The sequence below is a fragment of the Sus scrofa genome, chromosome 6 (genome assembly GCF_054392235.1).
Source record: "Sus scrofa isolate SSC_HxYL_T2T_F1_AM1 chromosome 6, Sscrofa_HxYL_maternal_Yorkshire_Landrace_v2.0, whole genome shotgun sequence".
NCBI classification, from domain to species: domain Eukaryota; kingdom Metazoa; phylum Chordata; class Mammalia; order Artiodactyla; family Suidae; genus Sus; species Sus scrofa.
In genome coordinates this window covers 63673141-63689748 of record NC_139388.1, presented here as the reverse complement: position 1 = coordinate 63689748, position 16608 = coordinate 63673141, and the positions used below count along the sequence as shown (strand labels likewise).

Genomic DNA, 16608 nt, shown 5'->3' with positions numbered 1-16608 from the left:
TCTGGGGGGAGGAAGGGATGAGCTGGTTCTCAGAGGGCTGCCCTGACTGGTGGGCGTGGGGAGTAGAAAGCCCCCGTGGACAGAGCCCACTGATTCCTCTTGCCCTCCCCCCAGCTCCGGACCCCGTCACCATCACCTCCTGCTCCAGCGCCTCAGGGTGGGGGCTACAGGGTCGTCCTGACCTGGTCCTGCCCCCCAAGGAAGCTATGCGGCCTTTGAATTGGAGGTGGGCCGACAGCGGGTCTCCCAGCCCCCCTCCTCCTATGGGAGGGGCGTGTCGGTGTCAGGACTCAAGCCAGCTCAGTCCTACCCAGCCATGGTCACCACCCTGGGGGACAGAGTGAGGGCCCAGTCTCCGAGAGCGCAGGTGAGCAGAGCCCCATGGGCATAGGGAGCTGGAATGAACATTAGTGCCCTGCTGTCAAGGCCATGTCCTTAGACGTGGGGAAGGTGAGGTTCACGGGGTGCCTTGGGGACCCATTGGCCAGAGGGCTCATCCTGGAAAAAAAAGGCTGATGAGACAATAGGGTTTCAAAACTGGGTCCCGGAACTGGGGTGCTCCCCCTGCTGCTCAGTAAGTGCTAGTTCCCTCTCCCTCCCTCTCACTTCCTAGGGTGTGTCTGACAAATGGGCACCAATGTCCCTGACAGTGACAACAGTGGCCAGCAGGTGTTAAATGATGACTCTGCCCAAATACGATGGGGTAGCCGCCTGCATCCAAGCTGACCCCCAGTGACCCTCCCATGCAGAGAGGTCGACCAGCCTAATGACTGGGAGTGAATTCCTGAGGCTGTAGAAGACGTCTCCCTTCTCCCCCCTTCTGTCTCTCTTTCTCTCTCTGTCCTAATTCACCCGCAGAGAAGCTGGTACCCATGCTGTGAGGACACTGAAGATCCCCCATGGTGAGGCTCACGCAGTGAGGAGCTGAATGAACCACCAGGGAGTGGCTCCTCCAGCCCCAGCCGAGCCCTCAGATGACTGCAGCCCCAGCCGACACCTAGACCGCAGCTTCCGAGAAACCCTGAGCCAGGACCACCCAGCCGGGAGGCCCAGCAGGATTCCCAGCACGAAGACCCCCAGAGACAGTACGCTCTCATTGCTGTTTAAGCCGTGCAGTCTCGGAGTTCCCGTTATGGTGCAGTGGAAATGAATCTGACTAGTAACCATGAAGTTGTGGGTTTGATCCCTGGCCTCGCTCAGTGCGTTAAGGATCCAGCATTGCCATGAGCCGTGGTGTGGGTCTAAATGCAGCTCAGATCCTGCGTTGCTGTGGCGTAGGCTGGTGGCTACAGCTCCGATGCGACCCCTAGCCTGGGAACCTCCACATGCTGCCTGCCGGTGCAGCCCTAAAACAAAAAAAGCCGTGAAATCTTGAGGTAACTTCTTCCACAGCAAAAGATGTTTCATGGATTACCTCAGTATAACTCACCACAACCTTTGGAAGTAGATAATTATTTAAAATTTATTACTTTCATATTTATTTAATTTTTTCTTTTTTGGCCATTCCATGGCATATGACATTCCTGGGCCAGGGATCATATCCGGGCTGTGGTCGTGACCTATGCTGCAGCTGTGGCAACACCAGATTCTTTACCCACCATGCTGGGCTGGGGATCGAACCTGTGTCCCAGCGCTCGCAGATGCTGTAGATCCCGTGGCACCACAGCAGGAACGCCCCAAACTTTTATTTTTATTAAACCCTGCATAATACTCTGAAAAACTTTCTGGCAGGGAATAGCGGAGTTATTTTTTCATCATTCAGGAAGATGCCTCCTCAGGCAGTGCTCCCCAGATCTTTTGAGACATAGTAACAGTTAACCCAGAGATCTAGTGCCCTCTTTCCATCAAACTCTGCTGAGATGATAAAGGGTAATCCTTTTCCCTTTACTTACTTTTTTGGGAGGGGGGCACAGTGTGCAGCCACCTGATGGGTGATCTCCGTGCCGAGACCCAGGATTGAACCCGGACCACAGTGGTGAAAGCGCTGAAGAGACCACCAGGGAATCCGCAGGGCAATTCTTTTTTGAAGAGGGGACCGTGTGATATCTAGGGTTCCAGAATTGACCATTTGCGACGTATCTGAGGTACATGCTATTTCTTTGGCTGCACCCACAGCGTGTGGAAGTTCCCCGGCCAGGGGTCAAACCTGCACCACAGCAGTAACCAGAGCCACAGCAGGGACAATGCCAGAACCTTCACCTGCTGAGCCACCAGGGAGCCCCAACAGGCAGTATTTTTGATCCCATTTCAAAAGCAAGAGAACAGAGACACAGAGAGGCTAGCTGCGGATCAAAACCACACAGACGATGGGGTTCCTGTTGTGGTACAGCGTAGACAAGCCCAACTAGTGACCATGGGGTTTCAGGTTCGATCCCCGGCCCCCTCAGTGGGTTGAGGATCTGGGGTTGCCGTGACTGTGGTGTAGGCCAGCAGCTGTAGCTCCAATTCAGTCCCTACCCTGGGAACCTCCATATGACGTGGGTGCCACCCTAAAAAGCAAAAACAAAAACAACCCAAAAAAACCCACAGAGGTGATGAGTGGCAGGAATTCGAACACAGACCTATGACTCCGTCCCAACTTTCTTCACTTTCAGACAACCTGTGGCGGAACCGAGGCAGCCTGTGTGTGCACCTGCTCTGCAGTAAGTCAACAAAGAACCCTGAAAAGCTCTTCCAGACACTGGACATCTGGAAACGAGCCCCCAAATAAATGCGGTTATGGTTATCAAATGCATTGTTCTCAGAGTTCCTAGGACTCCTCGTGGCGCATTTGCAAAGGATTGTTCCCATTTAGGTAGATTAGGAATCTCACAGGCCCAGGTGGAATGGGCCACGAGGATCTGCAAACAGGGGGTGTCAGGTGTGCGCTGTGGAGACAGCACAGGGTTCGTCCAACTCCGAATCCCAAGGGAGGAGCAGGAAGAGGGACCTGGCCGACCGCATATGCAAAGGGCAGGAGGCTGGAGGTCTGGGCTCCTTTGGTGAGAGCTGCACCGGCTCGTGGGAGACCAGAGAGGCAGGGGGGCCAGCACCCGCATCGCGAACGGGACAGGAAAGGAGACCCCCACACACACCCCTGCCAGGCCTTGGTGAGGGCCTAACTCTCCACCTGGGGGAGGGATGGGTCTTTCTCCTGGTGCCCTGCAGGCTCCAAACGTCTGGGACCAGCTCTGTGCCCTCATACAGCAGCAGGAAGCAGCGCCTTATCCTCGGATGAGAAAGCGAAGGAGGCGGGAGCAGAGGGGAGACGCTGGGTCCAGGAGGGGCGTCCAGGGACGAGGACAGAGGCCGAAGGGCAGGGCGGGGCTAGGAGCTCTCAGGCTACAAGCCTCCACTTCCTCCTCCTCCCACCCCGCCCTGGCCTGTGGCCTCACCATTGGACTGGGAAAGGGGAAATTCTTGCGTCTAAAGTCCAGCAGGTGGAAGGTCCAGGCTGGGACACCTGGGTCTCTGGGCAGTGTCTGCAGACATGACCAGGGCTGGCGGGGGCCTCAGGGCCTGGGGGAGCCTGGTGCTGCTGGTGAGTAGTCCCAGACTCGGGGAAGCTGGGGTCTCAGGGATGGGCTGGGGGGCCCATCCTGGGTCTTAGGGAAAAGGATGCTGGGGTCCCAGAACCCAGGTCCTGAGGGTGGAGGGGCTGATGGTTCCCTGGAAAGGGAAGCAGGCTTCTAGGTTGGGGGTGATTGGGGGGGAGTCTTAGGCTCTTAGGTGTTGCTATGTCTGCTGTGAGAGTGAGCTCTGCTGGGAGTGACTGGCCAGACCCAGCCCCTCCTCCTTCCTCAGACCAGGGGTCCATCCCCCAACCCTCCTCCCTCAGACCCAGGGGTCCAGCCCCAGCCTCCCCTCCCTCGGACCCAGGATCCAGCCCCCCAGCCCCTCCTCCCTCGGACCCAGGGGTCCAGCCCCCAGCCCCTCCTCCCTCGGACCCAGGGGTCCAGCCCCCAGCCCCTCCTCCCTCAGACCCAGGATCCAGCCCCCAGCCCCTCCTCCCTCAGACCCAAGGGTCCAGCCCCCAGCCCTCCTTCTTCAGACCAGGGGTCCAGCCCCCAACCCCTCCCCACTTAGGCCCAGCGCTCCAGCCCCCAGCCCCTCCTCCCTCGGACCCAGGATCCAGCCCCCAGCCCCTCCGCCCTCAGACTGGATTTCTGGCTCCTGGTCAGTTCCTTTATTCCCAGTTTGTTGATTACTTCCCTGCCCTCATTCTTCCAAGGCCATGTTTTTCAGGAAGTGAAAGCGCTAAGCTTAACCCCCCACCTTACTGGTGAAGCCAGTCCTAGCTCCTGGGACCCTGGAGCCCCACCCCTGCCCTGCTCCCCCAACGACAACACGCACACACCCAGAGAGGATGGACATTGGGGGTGACCTTTGTCAGAGCCCAGCCTCAGGGTGGAGCCCGGCCGTGTCCCCTCTCCCTCAGGCACTGTGACTCACAGGGTCTGGGCCGAGGACAGGAGGGGCACTGGCTGGCAGCCTCACCTGGTCCAGGGAGGCGAGGTTCGTGTCTGACTCCTGCTCTGGGCTGTCTCCAGGGCATGTGCAGCTGGACAGGGGCCAGGGCAGCTGGTGAGTGACCCCTTCCTGAGTTCCCTGCCCACACGAAACCATGGCACCTCAACGCCCCTGAGCTTCCGGGGGGTGGTCTCCACGGAGGACCCAGTGATCCATGGCTCACCCCCAAGGGAATGGCCCTTTCTGGACAAACAGCAAGAGCCCGGGGTACCGGAAGGGGCAGTGCCCACCTGCTCCCTGCTCACCCCATCCCCCTTCCCGATTCTCAGCCCTGCCCCCCGTCACCAACCTGACTGTGAAGGCCTGGACCACGAGCTCCATCACCCTGCGCTGGGAGGCTCCCAGTGGCCTGGACCAGCAGAACTACACCTACTGGGTCCGCTGGACTGGACAGAGTGACAAAACCGAGACCCGAAACACGACAGACACCATTTTCACAGCCGAGGGACTGGACCCCGGGTCCTCCTATGAATTTTCCGTGTGGGTGGAGAAGGACGGAGCCAATAGCTCTGAGGAGACCCTCAATGCCACCACAGGTGAGAAACAGCCACCGTTTCACTCTTTTTCCTTTCTTTCCTTCTTTTTTCTTTTTTTAGAGCCATACTTGGGGCATATGGCCTTTTCCAGGCTAGGGGTCCAATCGGAGCTTAATCTGCCAGCCTACAGCACAGCCACAGCAACACCGGATTAGAGCCCCATCTGCGACCTACACCACAGCTCACAGCCCGCTGAGCGAGGACAGGGATCGAACCCTAGAACCTGATACCAGTTGGGTTCATTACCACCGAACCACAACGGCAACTCCCCTTCTTTTTTATTTTTAAGGAAGGTGGTAGGCAATGATTGAAAATGCACGTGAGCACGTGGCAGGTCCTGCAGACCAATGGAAATATAATGGAAGCCATGCTGTTAAGTTAGGTCTTCTGTCAGTCCCGTTAAAATGAGCAAAAGAGGAGTTCCCATTGTGGCTCAGCGGTAACAAACCCAACTTGTATCCATGAAGATGCGGGTTTGATCCCTGGTCTTGCTCAGAGAGTTGGGGATGCGGCATTGCTGCGAGCTGTGGGTGTAGGTCATAGGTGTTGTGGCTCGGATCTGATGTTGCTGTGGCTGTGGTGTAGGCTCTAATTCCACCCCTAGCACAGGAACTTCCATATGCCGAGAATGAGGCCCTAAAAAAAAAAAAAAGAAACCCAGTTACCCAGTTGAAAATAATTGTAGCAAGATATTTCCTTTGTCCCAGTAGATCCAAAATGTTATCATTTTGACAGGTAATGGATACTAAAAAGTTTGGGAGTTCCCGTCGTCGTGGCTCAGTGGTTAAGGAAATTGACTAGAAACCATGGGGTTGCGAGTTCGATCCCTGGCCTTGCTCGGTGGGTTAAGGATCCAGCGTTGCCGTGAGCTGTGGTGTAGGTTGCAGGTGCGGCTCGGATCCCGTGTTGCTGTGGCTTTGGCGTAGGCCAGCGGCTGCAGCTCCAATTGGACCCCTAGCCTGGGAACCTCCATGTGCCACAGGTGTGGCCATCAAAAACAAAACAAAACAAAGCAAAACAAAGCAAAACAAAAAGGGGCTGGATGAGCATACTGCATGTGCTCAAGGGCTCTGCTGAGGGGTTCCCAGTCCCCGCACCCCCCCATCCCGGTGGGTGGGTTGGTGTCTACCCTGTTGGGCACTGGGAGGGCACGTCCATCCCTGCAGCCATGCTGCTGGAAAGCACAGGTCTGGCTCCCTGCTCCTCAGCCTGGTCCCTGGGTGGGCCTGTCAGCATCCCCTGAGAGCCGGTGGTACCTGCAGGCTGTCCGTCCCCTCCCAGACCTACTGAGTCAGAACCTGCCTTTTAACCCGATGCCCGGTGACGTGTATGCCAGGTGAGGTTCGGGAGGCCCTGGTCTAGACCCTACCCCCTGTGTCTCCTGGACCAGTGGATGAGGCAGGACCGGGCACTGACGTCGAGGGTCAGAAATGCCCACTGGCTGTGCCCCGTGGTCTGCTCCCTTCCTGACACCAGGTCCTCCCTCCTGGTTTCTCAGCCCCCAACCCCGTCAGGAACCTGGGTGTGGAGACCCAGACCACCAGCTCCATCACCCTGAGGTGGGAGGTGCCCGAAGGCCCTGACCCTCAGGGCTACACCTACTGGGTCCAGTGCACTGGAGATGGAGGCACATCTGAGACCAGAAGCACAACCAACACCAGTGTCTCAGTGGAAGGTCTGGAACCCGGGACCTTGTACGAATTCTCTGTGTGGGCGGAGGCGAATGGTGTTCCTGGCTCCAACCAGACCCTCAACAGCTCCACAGGTGAGCAGGCTCCATGCCCACCCTCTTCTGCTGAGAGGCTATGAACTGGCAAAGATGGGCCCGCCTCTGGGCTCCAGCCACCGTCTCTTCAGTCCCTCTGAGCCAGACTGGCTCGCCCTGGGGCCACAGGGCAGATGTGGCCGTGCCTGGGGACGGGCCTGTCCAGAAGAGCTGGCGCTGCCAGAGCCCAGGTCTCTGCAGGTTCCATTGCTAGTCTCTCTCTCCCTCCCTCCCTTCCTTCTCTCTCTCTCTCTCTTTCCTCCCTTTCTTCCTTCCTTTTTTTTTTTTTTTTTGCTTTTTAGGGCGGCACCCAAAGCATATGGAGGCTCCCAGGGTAGGGACTGAATCAGAGCTACAGCTGCCGGCCTACACCACAGCCACAGTCACGCTAGATCCTTAACCCACTGAGTGAGGACAGAGATCGAACCCTAGGACGTGATATACTGGTCAAGCCACAATGGCAACTCCCTTTTTTTTTTTTTTTTTTTTTTGGTCATTTGTCTTTTTTAGGGCCTCACACATGGCATATGGAGATTCCCAGGCTAAGGGTCAAATTAGAGCTGTAGCTTTCAGCCTACACCACAGCCACCACAGGAACACTGGATCTGAGTGGTGTCTGCAACCTACACCACAGCTCACAGCAACGCCAGATCCTTAACCCACTGAGCGGGACCAGGGATCAAACCTGCATCCTCCTGGATACTAGTCAGGTTCGTTAACCACTGAGCCACGAGGAGAACTTCTTTTTTTTTTTAAGGAAGGTCATAGGCAGTGATTGAAAATGCACGTGAGTACGTGGCAGGTCCTGCAGACCAATGGAAATATAATGGAAGCCATGCTGTTAAGTTAGGTCTTCTGTCAGTCCCGTTAAAATGAGCAAAAGAGGAGTTCCCATTGTGGCTCAGCGGTAACAAACCCAACTTGTATCCATGAAGATGCGGGTTTGATCCCTGGTCTTGCTCAGAGAGTTGGGGATGCGGCATTGCTGCGAGCTGTGGGTGTAGGTCATAGGTGTTGTGGCTCGGATCTGATGTTGCTGTGGCTGTGGTGTAGGCTCTAATTCCACCCCTAGCACAGGAACTTCCATATGCCGAGAATGAGGCCCTAAAAAAAAAAAAAAGAAACCCAGTTACCCAGTTGAAAATAATTGTAGCAAGATATTTCCTTTGTCCCAGTAGATCCAAAATGTTATCATTTTGACAGGTAATGGATACTAAAAAGTTTGGGAGTTCCCGTCGTCGTGGCTCAGTGGTTAAGGAAATTGACTAGAAACCATGGGGTTGCGAGTTCGATCCCTGGCCTTGCTCGGTGGGTTAAGGATCCAGCGTTGCCGTGAGCTGTGGTGTAGGTTGCAGGTGCGGCTCGGATCCCGTGTTGCTGTGGCTTTGGCGTAGGCCAGCGGCTGCAGCTCCAATTGGACCCCTAGCCTGGGAACCTCCATGTGCCACAGGTGTGGCCATCAAAAACAAAACAAAACAAAGCAAAACAAAGCAAAACAAAAAGGGGCTGGATGAGCATACTGCATGTGCTCAAGGGCTCTGCTGAGGGGTTCCCAGTCCCCGCACCCCCCCATCCCGGTGGGTGGGTTGGTGTCTACCCTGTTGGGCACTGGGAGGGCACGTCCATCCCTGCAGCCATGCTGCTGGAAAGCACAGGTCTGGCTCCCTGCTCCTCAGCCTGGTCCCTGGGTGGGCCTGTCAGCATCCCCTGAGAGCCGGTGGTACCTGCAGGCTGTCCGTCCCCTCCCAGACCTACTGAGTCAGAACCTGCCTTTTAACCCGATGCCCGGTGACGTGTATGCCAGGTGAGGTTCGGGAGGCCCTGGTCTAGACCCTACCCCCTGTGTCTCCTGGACCAGTGGATGAGGCAGGACCGGGCACTGACGTCGAGGGTCAGAAATGCCCACTGGCTGTGCCCCGTGGTCTGCTCCCTTCCTGACACCAGGTCCTCCCTCCTGGTTTCTCAGCCCCCAACCCCGTCAGGAACCTGGGTGTGGAGACCCAGACCACCAGCTCCATCACCCTGAGGTGGGAGGTGCCCGAAGGCCCTGACCCTCAGGGCTACACCTACTGGGTCCAGTGCACTGGAGATGGAGGCACATCTGAGACCAGAAGCACAACCAACACCAGTGTCTCAGTGGAAGGTCTGGAACCCGGGACCTTGTACGAATTCTCTGTGTGGGCGGAGGCGAATGGTGTTCCTGGCTCCAACCAGACCCTCAACAGCTCCACAGGTGAGCAGGCTCCATGCCCACCCTCTTCTGCTGAGAGGCTATGAACTGGCAAAGATGGGCCCGCCTCTGGGCTCCAGCCACCGTCTCTTCAGTCCCTCTGAGCCAGACTGGCTCGCCCTGGGGCCACAGGGCAGATGTGGCCGTGCCTGGGGACGGGCCTGTCCAGAAGAGCTGGCGCTGCCAGAGCCCAGGTCTCTGCAGGTTCCATTGCTAGTCTCTCTCTCCCTCCCTCCCTTCCTTCTCTCTCTCTCTCTCTTTCCTCCCTTTCTTCCTTCCTTTTTTTTTTTTTTTTTGCTTTTTAGGGCGGCACCCAAAGCATATGGAGGCTCCCAGGGTAGGGACTGAATCAGAGCTACAGCTGCCGGCCTACACCACAGCCACAGTCACGCTAGATCCTTAACCCACTGAGTGAGGACAGAGATCGAACCCTAGGACGTGATATACTGGTCAAGCCACAATGGCAACTCCCTTTTTTTTTTTTTTTTTTTTTGGTCATTTGTCTTTTTTAGGGCCTCACACATGGCATATGGAGATTCCCAGGCTAAGGGTCAAATTAGAGCTGTAGCTTTCAGCCTACACCACAGCCACCACAGGAACACTGGATCTGAGTGGTGTCTGCAACCTACACCACAGCTCACAGCAACGCCAGATCCTTAACCCACTGAGCGGGACCAGGGATCAAACCTGCATCCTCCTGGATACTAGTCAGGTTCGTTAACCACTGAGCCACGAGGAGAACTTCTTTTTTTTTTTAAGGAAGGTCATAGGCAGTGATTGAAAATGCACGTGAGTACGTGGCAGGTCCTGCAGACCAATGGAAATATAATGGAAGCCATGCTGTTAAGTTAGGTCTTCTGTCAGTCCCGTTAAAATGAGCAAAAGAGGAGTTCCCATTGTGGCTCAGCGGTAACAAACCCAACTTGTATCCATGAAGATGCGGGTTTGATCCCTGGTCTTGCTCAGAGAGTTGGGGATGCGGCATTGCTGCGAGCTGTGGGTGTAGGTCATAGGTGTTGTGGCTCGGATCTGATGTTGCTGTGGCTGTGGTGTAGGCTCTAATTCCACCCCTAGCACAGGAACTTCCATATGCCGAGAATGAGGCCCTAAAAAAAAAAAAAAGAAACCCAGTTACCCAGTTGAAAATAATTGTAGCAAGATATTTCCTTTGTCCCAGTAGATCCAAAATGTTATCATTTTGACAGGTAATGGATACTAAAAAGTTTGGGAGTTCCCGTCGTCGTGGCTCAGTGGTTAAGGAAATTGACTAGAAACCATGGGGTTGCGAGTTCGATCCCTGGCCTTGCTCGGTGGGTTAAGGATCCAGCGTTGCCGTGAGCTGTGGTGTAGGTTGCAGGTGCGGCTCGGATCCCGTGTTGCTGTGGCTTTGGCGTAGGCCAGCGGCTGCAGCTCCAATTGGACCCCTAGCCTGGGAACCTCCATGTGCCACAGGTGTGGCCATCAAAAACAAAACAAAACAAAGCAAAACAAAGCAAAACAAAAAGGGGCTGGATGAGCATACTGCATGTGCTCAAGGGCTCTGCTGAGGGGTTCCCAGTCCCCGCACCCCCCCATCCCGGTGGGTGGGTTGGTGTCTACCCTGTTGGGCACTGGGAGGGCACGTCCATCCCTGCAGCCATGCTGCTGGAAAGCACAGGTCTGGCTCCCTGCTCCTCAGCCTGGTCCCTGGGTGGGCCTGTCAGCATCCCCTGAGAGCCGGTGGTACCTGCAGGCTGTCCGTCCCCTCCCAGACCTACTGAGTCAGAACCTGCCTTTTAACCCGATGCCCGGTGACGTGTATGCCAGGTGAGGTTCGGGAGGCCCTGGTCTAGACCCTACCCCCTGTGTCTCCTGGACCAGTGGATGAGGCAGGACCGGGCACTGACGTCGAGGGTCAGAAATGCCCACTGGCTGTGCCCCGTGGTCTGCTCCCTTCCTGACACCAGGTCCTCCCTCCTGGTTTCTCAGCCCCCAACCCCGTCAGGAACCTGGGTGTGGAGACCCAGACCACCAGCTCCATCACCCTGAGGTGGGAGGTGCCCGAAGGCCCTGACCCTCAGGGCTACACCTACTGGGTCCAGTGCACTGGAGATGGAGGCACATCTGAGACCAGAAGCACAACCAACACCAGTGTCTCAGTGGAAGGTCTGGAACCCGGGACCTTGTACGAATTCTCTGTGTGGGCGGAGGCGAATGGTGTTCCTGGCTCCAACCAGACCCTCAACAGCTCCACAGGTGAGCAGGCTCCATGCCCACCCTCTTCTGCTGAGAGGCTATGAACTGGCAAAGATGGGCCCGCCTCTGGGCTCCAGCCACCGTCTCTTCAGTCCCTCTGAGCCAGACTGGCTCGCCCTGGGGCCACAGGGCAGATGTGGCCGTGCCTGGGGACGGGCCTGTCCAGAAGAGCTGGCGCTGCCAGAGCCCAGGTCTCTGCAGGTTCCATTGCTAGTCTCTCTCTCCCTCCCTCCCTTCCTTCTCTCTCTCTCTCTCTTTCCTCCCTTTCTTCCTTCCTTTTTTTTTTTTTTTTTGCTTTTTAGGGCGGCACCCAAAGCATATGGAGGCTCCCAGGGTAGGGACTGAATCAGAGCTACAGCTGCCGGCCTACACCACAGCCACAGTCACGCTAGATCCTTAACCCACTGAGTGAGGACAGAGATCGAACCCTAGGACGTGATATACTGGTCAAGCCACAATGGCAACTCCCTTTTTTTTTTTTTTTTTTTTTGGTCATTTGTCTTTTTTAGGGCCTCACACATGGCATATGGAGATTCCCAGGCTAAGGGTCAAATTAGAGCTGTAGCTTTCAGCCTACACCACAGCCACCACAGGAACACTGGATCTGAGTGGTGTCTGCAACCTACACCACAGCTCACAGCAACGCCAGATCCTTAACCCACTGAGCGGGACCAGGGATCAAACCTGCATCCTCCTGGATACTAGTCAGGTTCGTTAACCACTGAGCCACGAGGAGAACTTCTTTTTTTTTTTAAGGAAGGTCATAGGCAGTGATTGAAAATGCACGTGAGTACGTGGCAGGTCCTGCAGACCAATGGAAATATAATGGAAGCCATGCTGTTAAGTTAGGTCTTCTGTCAGTCCCGTTAAAATGAGCAAAAGAGGAGTTCCCATTGTGGCTCAGCGGTAACAAACCCAACTTGTATCCATGAAGATGCGGGTTTGATCCCTGGTCTTGCTCAGAGAGTTGGGGATGCGGCATTGCTGCGAGCTGTGGGTGTAGGTCATAGGTGTTGTGGCTCGGATCTGATGTTGCTGTGGCTGTGGTGTAGGCTCTAATTCCACCCCTAGCACAGGAACTTCCATATGCCGAGAATGAGGCCCTAAAAAAAAAAAAAAGAAACCCAGTTACCCAGTTGAAAATAATTGTAGCAAGATATTTCCTTTGTCCCAGTAGATCCAAAATGTTATCATTTTGACAGGTAATGGATACTAAAAAGTTTGGGAGTTCCCGTCGTCGTGGCTCAGTGGTTAAGGAAATTGACTAGAAACCATGGGGTTGCGAGTTCGATCCCTGGCCTTGCTCGGTGGGTTAAGGATCCAGCGTTGCCGTGAGCTGTGGTGTAGGTTGCAGGTGCGGCTCGGATCCCGTGTTGCTGTGGCTTTGGCGTAGGCCAGCGGCTGCAGCTCCAATTGGACCCCTAGCCTGGGAACCTCCATGTGCCACAGGTGTGGCCATCAAAAACAAAACAAAACAAAGCAAAACAAAGCAAAACAAAAAGGGGCTGGATGAGCATACTGCATGTGCTCAAGGGCTCTGCTGAGGGGTTCCCAGTCCCCGCACCCCCCCATCCCGGTGGGTGGGTTGGTGTCTACCCTGTTGGGCACTGGGAGGGCACGTCCATCCCTGCAGCCATGCTGCTGGAAAGCACAGGTCTGGCTCCCTGCTCCTCAGCCTGGTCCCTGGGTGGGCCTGTCAGCATCCCCTGAGAGCCGGTGGTACCTGCAGGCTGTCCGTCCCCTCCCAGACCTACTGAGTCAGAACCTGCCTTTTAACCCGATGCCCGGTGACGTGTATGCCAGGTGAGGTTCGGGAGGCCCTGGTCTAGACCCTACCCCCTGTGTCTCCTGGACCAGTGGATGAGGCAGGACCGGGCACTGACGTCGAGGGTCAGAAATGCCCACTGGCTGTGCCCCGTGGTCTGCTCCCTTCCTGACACCAGGTCCTCCCTCCTGGTTTCTCAGCCCCCAACCCCGTCAGGAACCTGGGTGTGGAGACCCAGACCACCAGCTCCATCACCCTGAGGTGGGAGGTGCCCGAAGGCCCTGACCCTCAGGGCTACACCTACTGGGTCCAGTGCACTGGAGATGGAGGCACATCTGAGACCAGAAGCACAACCAACACCAGTGTCTCAGTGGAAGGTCTGGAACCCGGGACCTTGTACGAATTCTCTGTGTGGGCGGAGGCGAATGGCGTTCCTGGCTCCAACCAGACCCTCAACAGCTCCACAGGTGAGCAGGCTCCATGCCCACCCTCTTCTGCTGAGAGGCTATGAACTGGCAAAGATGGGCCCGCCTCTGGGCTCCAGCCACCGTCTCTTCAGTCCCTCTGAGCCAGACTGGCTCGCCCTGGGGCCACAGGGCAGATGTGGCCGTGCCTGGGGACGGGCCTGTCCAGAAGAGCTGGCGCTGCCAGAGCCCAGGTCTCTGCAGGTTCCATTGCTAGTCTCTCTCTCCCTCCCTCCCTTCCTTCTCTCTCTCTCTCTCTTTCCTCCCTTTCTTCCTTCCTTTTTTTTTTTTTTTTGCTTTTTAGGGCGGCACCCAAAGCATATGGAGGCTCCCAGGGTAGGGACTGAATCAGAGCTACAGCTGCCGGCCTACACCACAGCCACAGCAACTCAGGATCCAAGCCCCATCTTCAACCTACAATACAGCTCACAGCAAAGCTGGATCCTTAACCCACTGAGCGAGACCAGGGATTGTACCCAGAACCACATGGTTACCAGTGGGATTCGTTTCCACTGGTAAACAATGGGAACTCCCTTTCCTTTCTTTTTTTTTTTTTTTTTTGCTTTTTTTTTTTTTTTATGGCCGCACCTGTGGCATATGGAGGTTCCCTGGGTAGGTGTCAAATTCGAGCTGTAGCTGCCGACCTACACCACAATCACAGCAATTCCAGATCCTAGCCGTGTCTGCTGCCTACACCACAGCTCATGGCAACGCCAGATCCTTAACACACTGAGCAAGGCCAGGCATTGAACCTGTGTTCTCATGGATACTAGTCAGATTCCTTTCCACTGAGCCACAATGGGAACTCCAGAAGTGTTTCTTAACAAGCTGGTTGCATGAAGAGGGGCTCACTGGTGTGTCCCGGACTCTTGGGGACCGGTGACATGGAGGTCCTGACGCTCCACTCCTTCTGTCAGTCCCCAATGCAGTGACAAGTCTCAGGGTGGAAGACTGGACCAACAGCTCCCTCACCCTGAGCTGGACCGCTCCCCAGGGCCCACCTCACCCTCCCTACACCTACTCGGTCTCATGGGTCGAGGAGGGCACTCCTGCCTCTGGGACCCGTCACACCCTAGACACCCGGGTGGTGCTGGAGCTGGAAGCTGGGAGCCTGTACACCTTCACTGTCTGGGCAGAGAGGAATGGAGCCAGCAGTGACAACAGGACCCTCACCGGGGCCACTGGTGAGGCACCATCTAGTTCTGGACCAGCCCTCTTGGGACGGGGGAAGGGGAGCTGGGGAGACATGGGGGGCTTATTGGGGGGTGATTGGTGCTTGGTGACCCTCCCCAGCCTTGCTGGACCACGAGCCTGTAGGTCTACGTCCTAGGCCTCTCCTGTCCTCAGCCACCAGGACTTTCCCATGACGGGGCCTGTCTTTGGGACTAGAGCAGAAACCAACCACGTCCTCAGCTAGGCAGTGACCCACGGCTCGTCCTGGTCAATCAGCTGAACCAAGAGAGCCTTCCCTCTCAGTCTCCTCATGGAGGGTCCAGAATGTGAGAGGAACCAAAATTACCCCAGGAAGTAGATGAAGTGTAGATGAATGGACCCCGAAACTCATTCGTCTGTGGCCATTTGGGCTTAAAAGACCGAAGCCAAGAGCTCCCTCTGGAAACTCAGTGTGTGCCGGAGAGAGGAGGTCGAGTTCCCAGGCGGCCTGTAGAGACAGTGTAGGGAAGGGTGATGGGTGGGAGACTCGAGACAGACCCCAGTCCCCACCAGGCCCCCTTCGCGTGCTCCCCACTGCTCAGGAAGTAGACCTGCCTCATGACAGAGCGCCTCCATGTTGCTCTGCGAAGGGGGAGGCTCAGGCAGGCATGGGGGTCTTTGGGGATCCAGCCCCTCCAGCTCCTGTCCTCACTTCTCAGCTCCCAGCGAGGTCACAGGCCTGCAGAACGAAACGCAGACCAGCACCTCAGTCACCCTGCAGTGGGAGGCCCCCGCAGACCCCCACTCTCAGCTCTACGTATTCTGGGTCCAGTGGGTCAGTGGAGGACATCCCCAGGGAGAGCAAGGCCCCCAAGGACGTCAGGCCAACCAGACGGGCAAGACCAATGAGACTCGGTTCGAGGTGGAGGCCCTGGAACCCGGGACTCTGTACAACTTCAGCGTGTGGGCAGAGAGGAACAACGTAGCCAGTTCCACACGGAGCCTCCGTGCATCCACAGGTGAGATGGGCTCCCCTTTGACCTGGTGGGAGGCTTGGGTCAGCCCTGGGGGCCGTGAGAGGTAAGTGGACTCCAAATCCCATCAGGCCATGGGGCCATGATTTCATAAGCAGCAGTGGCACCAAGACTCAAGGGGCTCATGGGAGTTGTAGTTTGAGGGCGTCTGTGGGCTCTCCTTTGGAAAACAACAGAAAATGAGGTATGGAGAGGTATTTGGAGGCGTCTTATTGGGGGTCACAGGTTAAGAACCCAACATAAAGAGTTCCTGTTGTGGCTCAGCAGAAACGAATCCGACTAGCATCCACGAAGATGCCGTTTCGTGCCCTGGCCTTGCTCAGTGGGTTAAGGATCTGGTGTTGCTGTGAGCTGTGGTGTAGGTCGCAGACGCGGCTCAGATCTGGCCTCGTGGCTGTGGTGTAGGGCAGTGGCTGCAGCTCCGATTCAACCGCTAGCCTGAGAACCTCCATATGCTGCGAGTGTGACCCGAAAACGTCCAAAAAAAAAATTTTTTTTTTTTTTTTTTGTCTTTTGTCTTTTTTGTTGTTGTTGTTATTGTTTCTATTTCTTGGGCCGCTCCCGCGGCATATGGAGGTTCCCAGGCTAGGGGTTGAATCGGAGCTGTAGCCACCGGCCTACACCAGAGCCACAGCAACGCGGGATCTGAGCCGCATCTGCAACCTACACCACAGCTCACGGCAACGCCGGATCGTTAACCCACTGAGCAAGGGCAGGGACCAAACCTGCAACCTCATGGTTCCTAGTCGGATTCGTTAACCACTGCGCCACGACGGGAACTCCCAAAAAAAAATTTTAAAAAGAACCCAACATAGTATCCGTAAGGATGAGGGTTCAATCCCTGGCCTTGTTCAGGGGCTTAAGGATATGGCGTTGCCATGAGCTGTGGTGTAGGTCACAGCTCGGATCTGGCGTTGC

The 16608-nt window shown here is 56.1% G+C and overlaps 1 protein-coding gene across 4 annotated transcripts in view; it reads left to right on the top strand.

The window, feature by feature from the left end:
* The first annotated feature begins 3396 nt into the window (after positions 1 to 3396).
* The window catches only part of PTPRH (protein tyrosine phosphatase receptor type H), a 26411-nt gene continuing 13199 nt past the window's right edge, over positions 3397 to 16608 (top strand). Inside the window, exons 1-9 of one of the 4 annotated variants that reach the window (XM_021094991.2) lie at positions 3397 to 3520; positions 4530 to 4563; positions 4779 to 5045; positions 6544 to 6810; positions 8777 to 9043; positions 11009 to 11275; positions 13241 to 13507; positions 14422 to 14688; positions 15376 to 15675. In XM_021094991.2, coding sequence (XP_020950650.1) covers positions 3470 to 3520; positions 4530 to 4563; positions 4779 to 5045; positions 6544 to 6810; positions 8777 to 9043; positions 11009 to 11275; positions 13241 to 13507; positions 14422 to 14688; positions 15376 to 15675 — 1987 coding nt within the window. In that variant the 5' untranslated portion in view covers positions 3397 to 3469. Of the gene's footprint in view, positions 3521 to 4433; positions 4564 to 4778; positions 5046 to 6543; positions 6811 to 8776; positions 9044 to 11008; positions 11276 to 13240; positions 13508 to 14421; positions 14689 to 15375; positions 15676 to 16608 lie in introns of all 4 variants that reach the window. The other 3 variants (XM_084962133.1, XM_084962135.1, XM_084962134.1) reach the window with 3 other exon arrangements.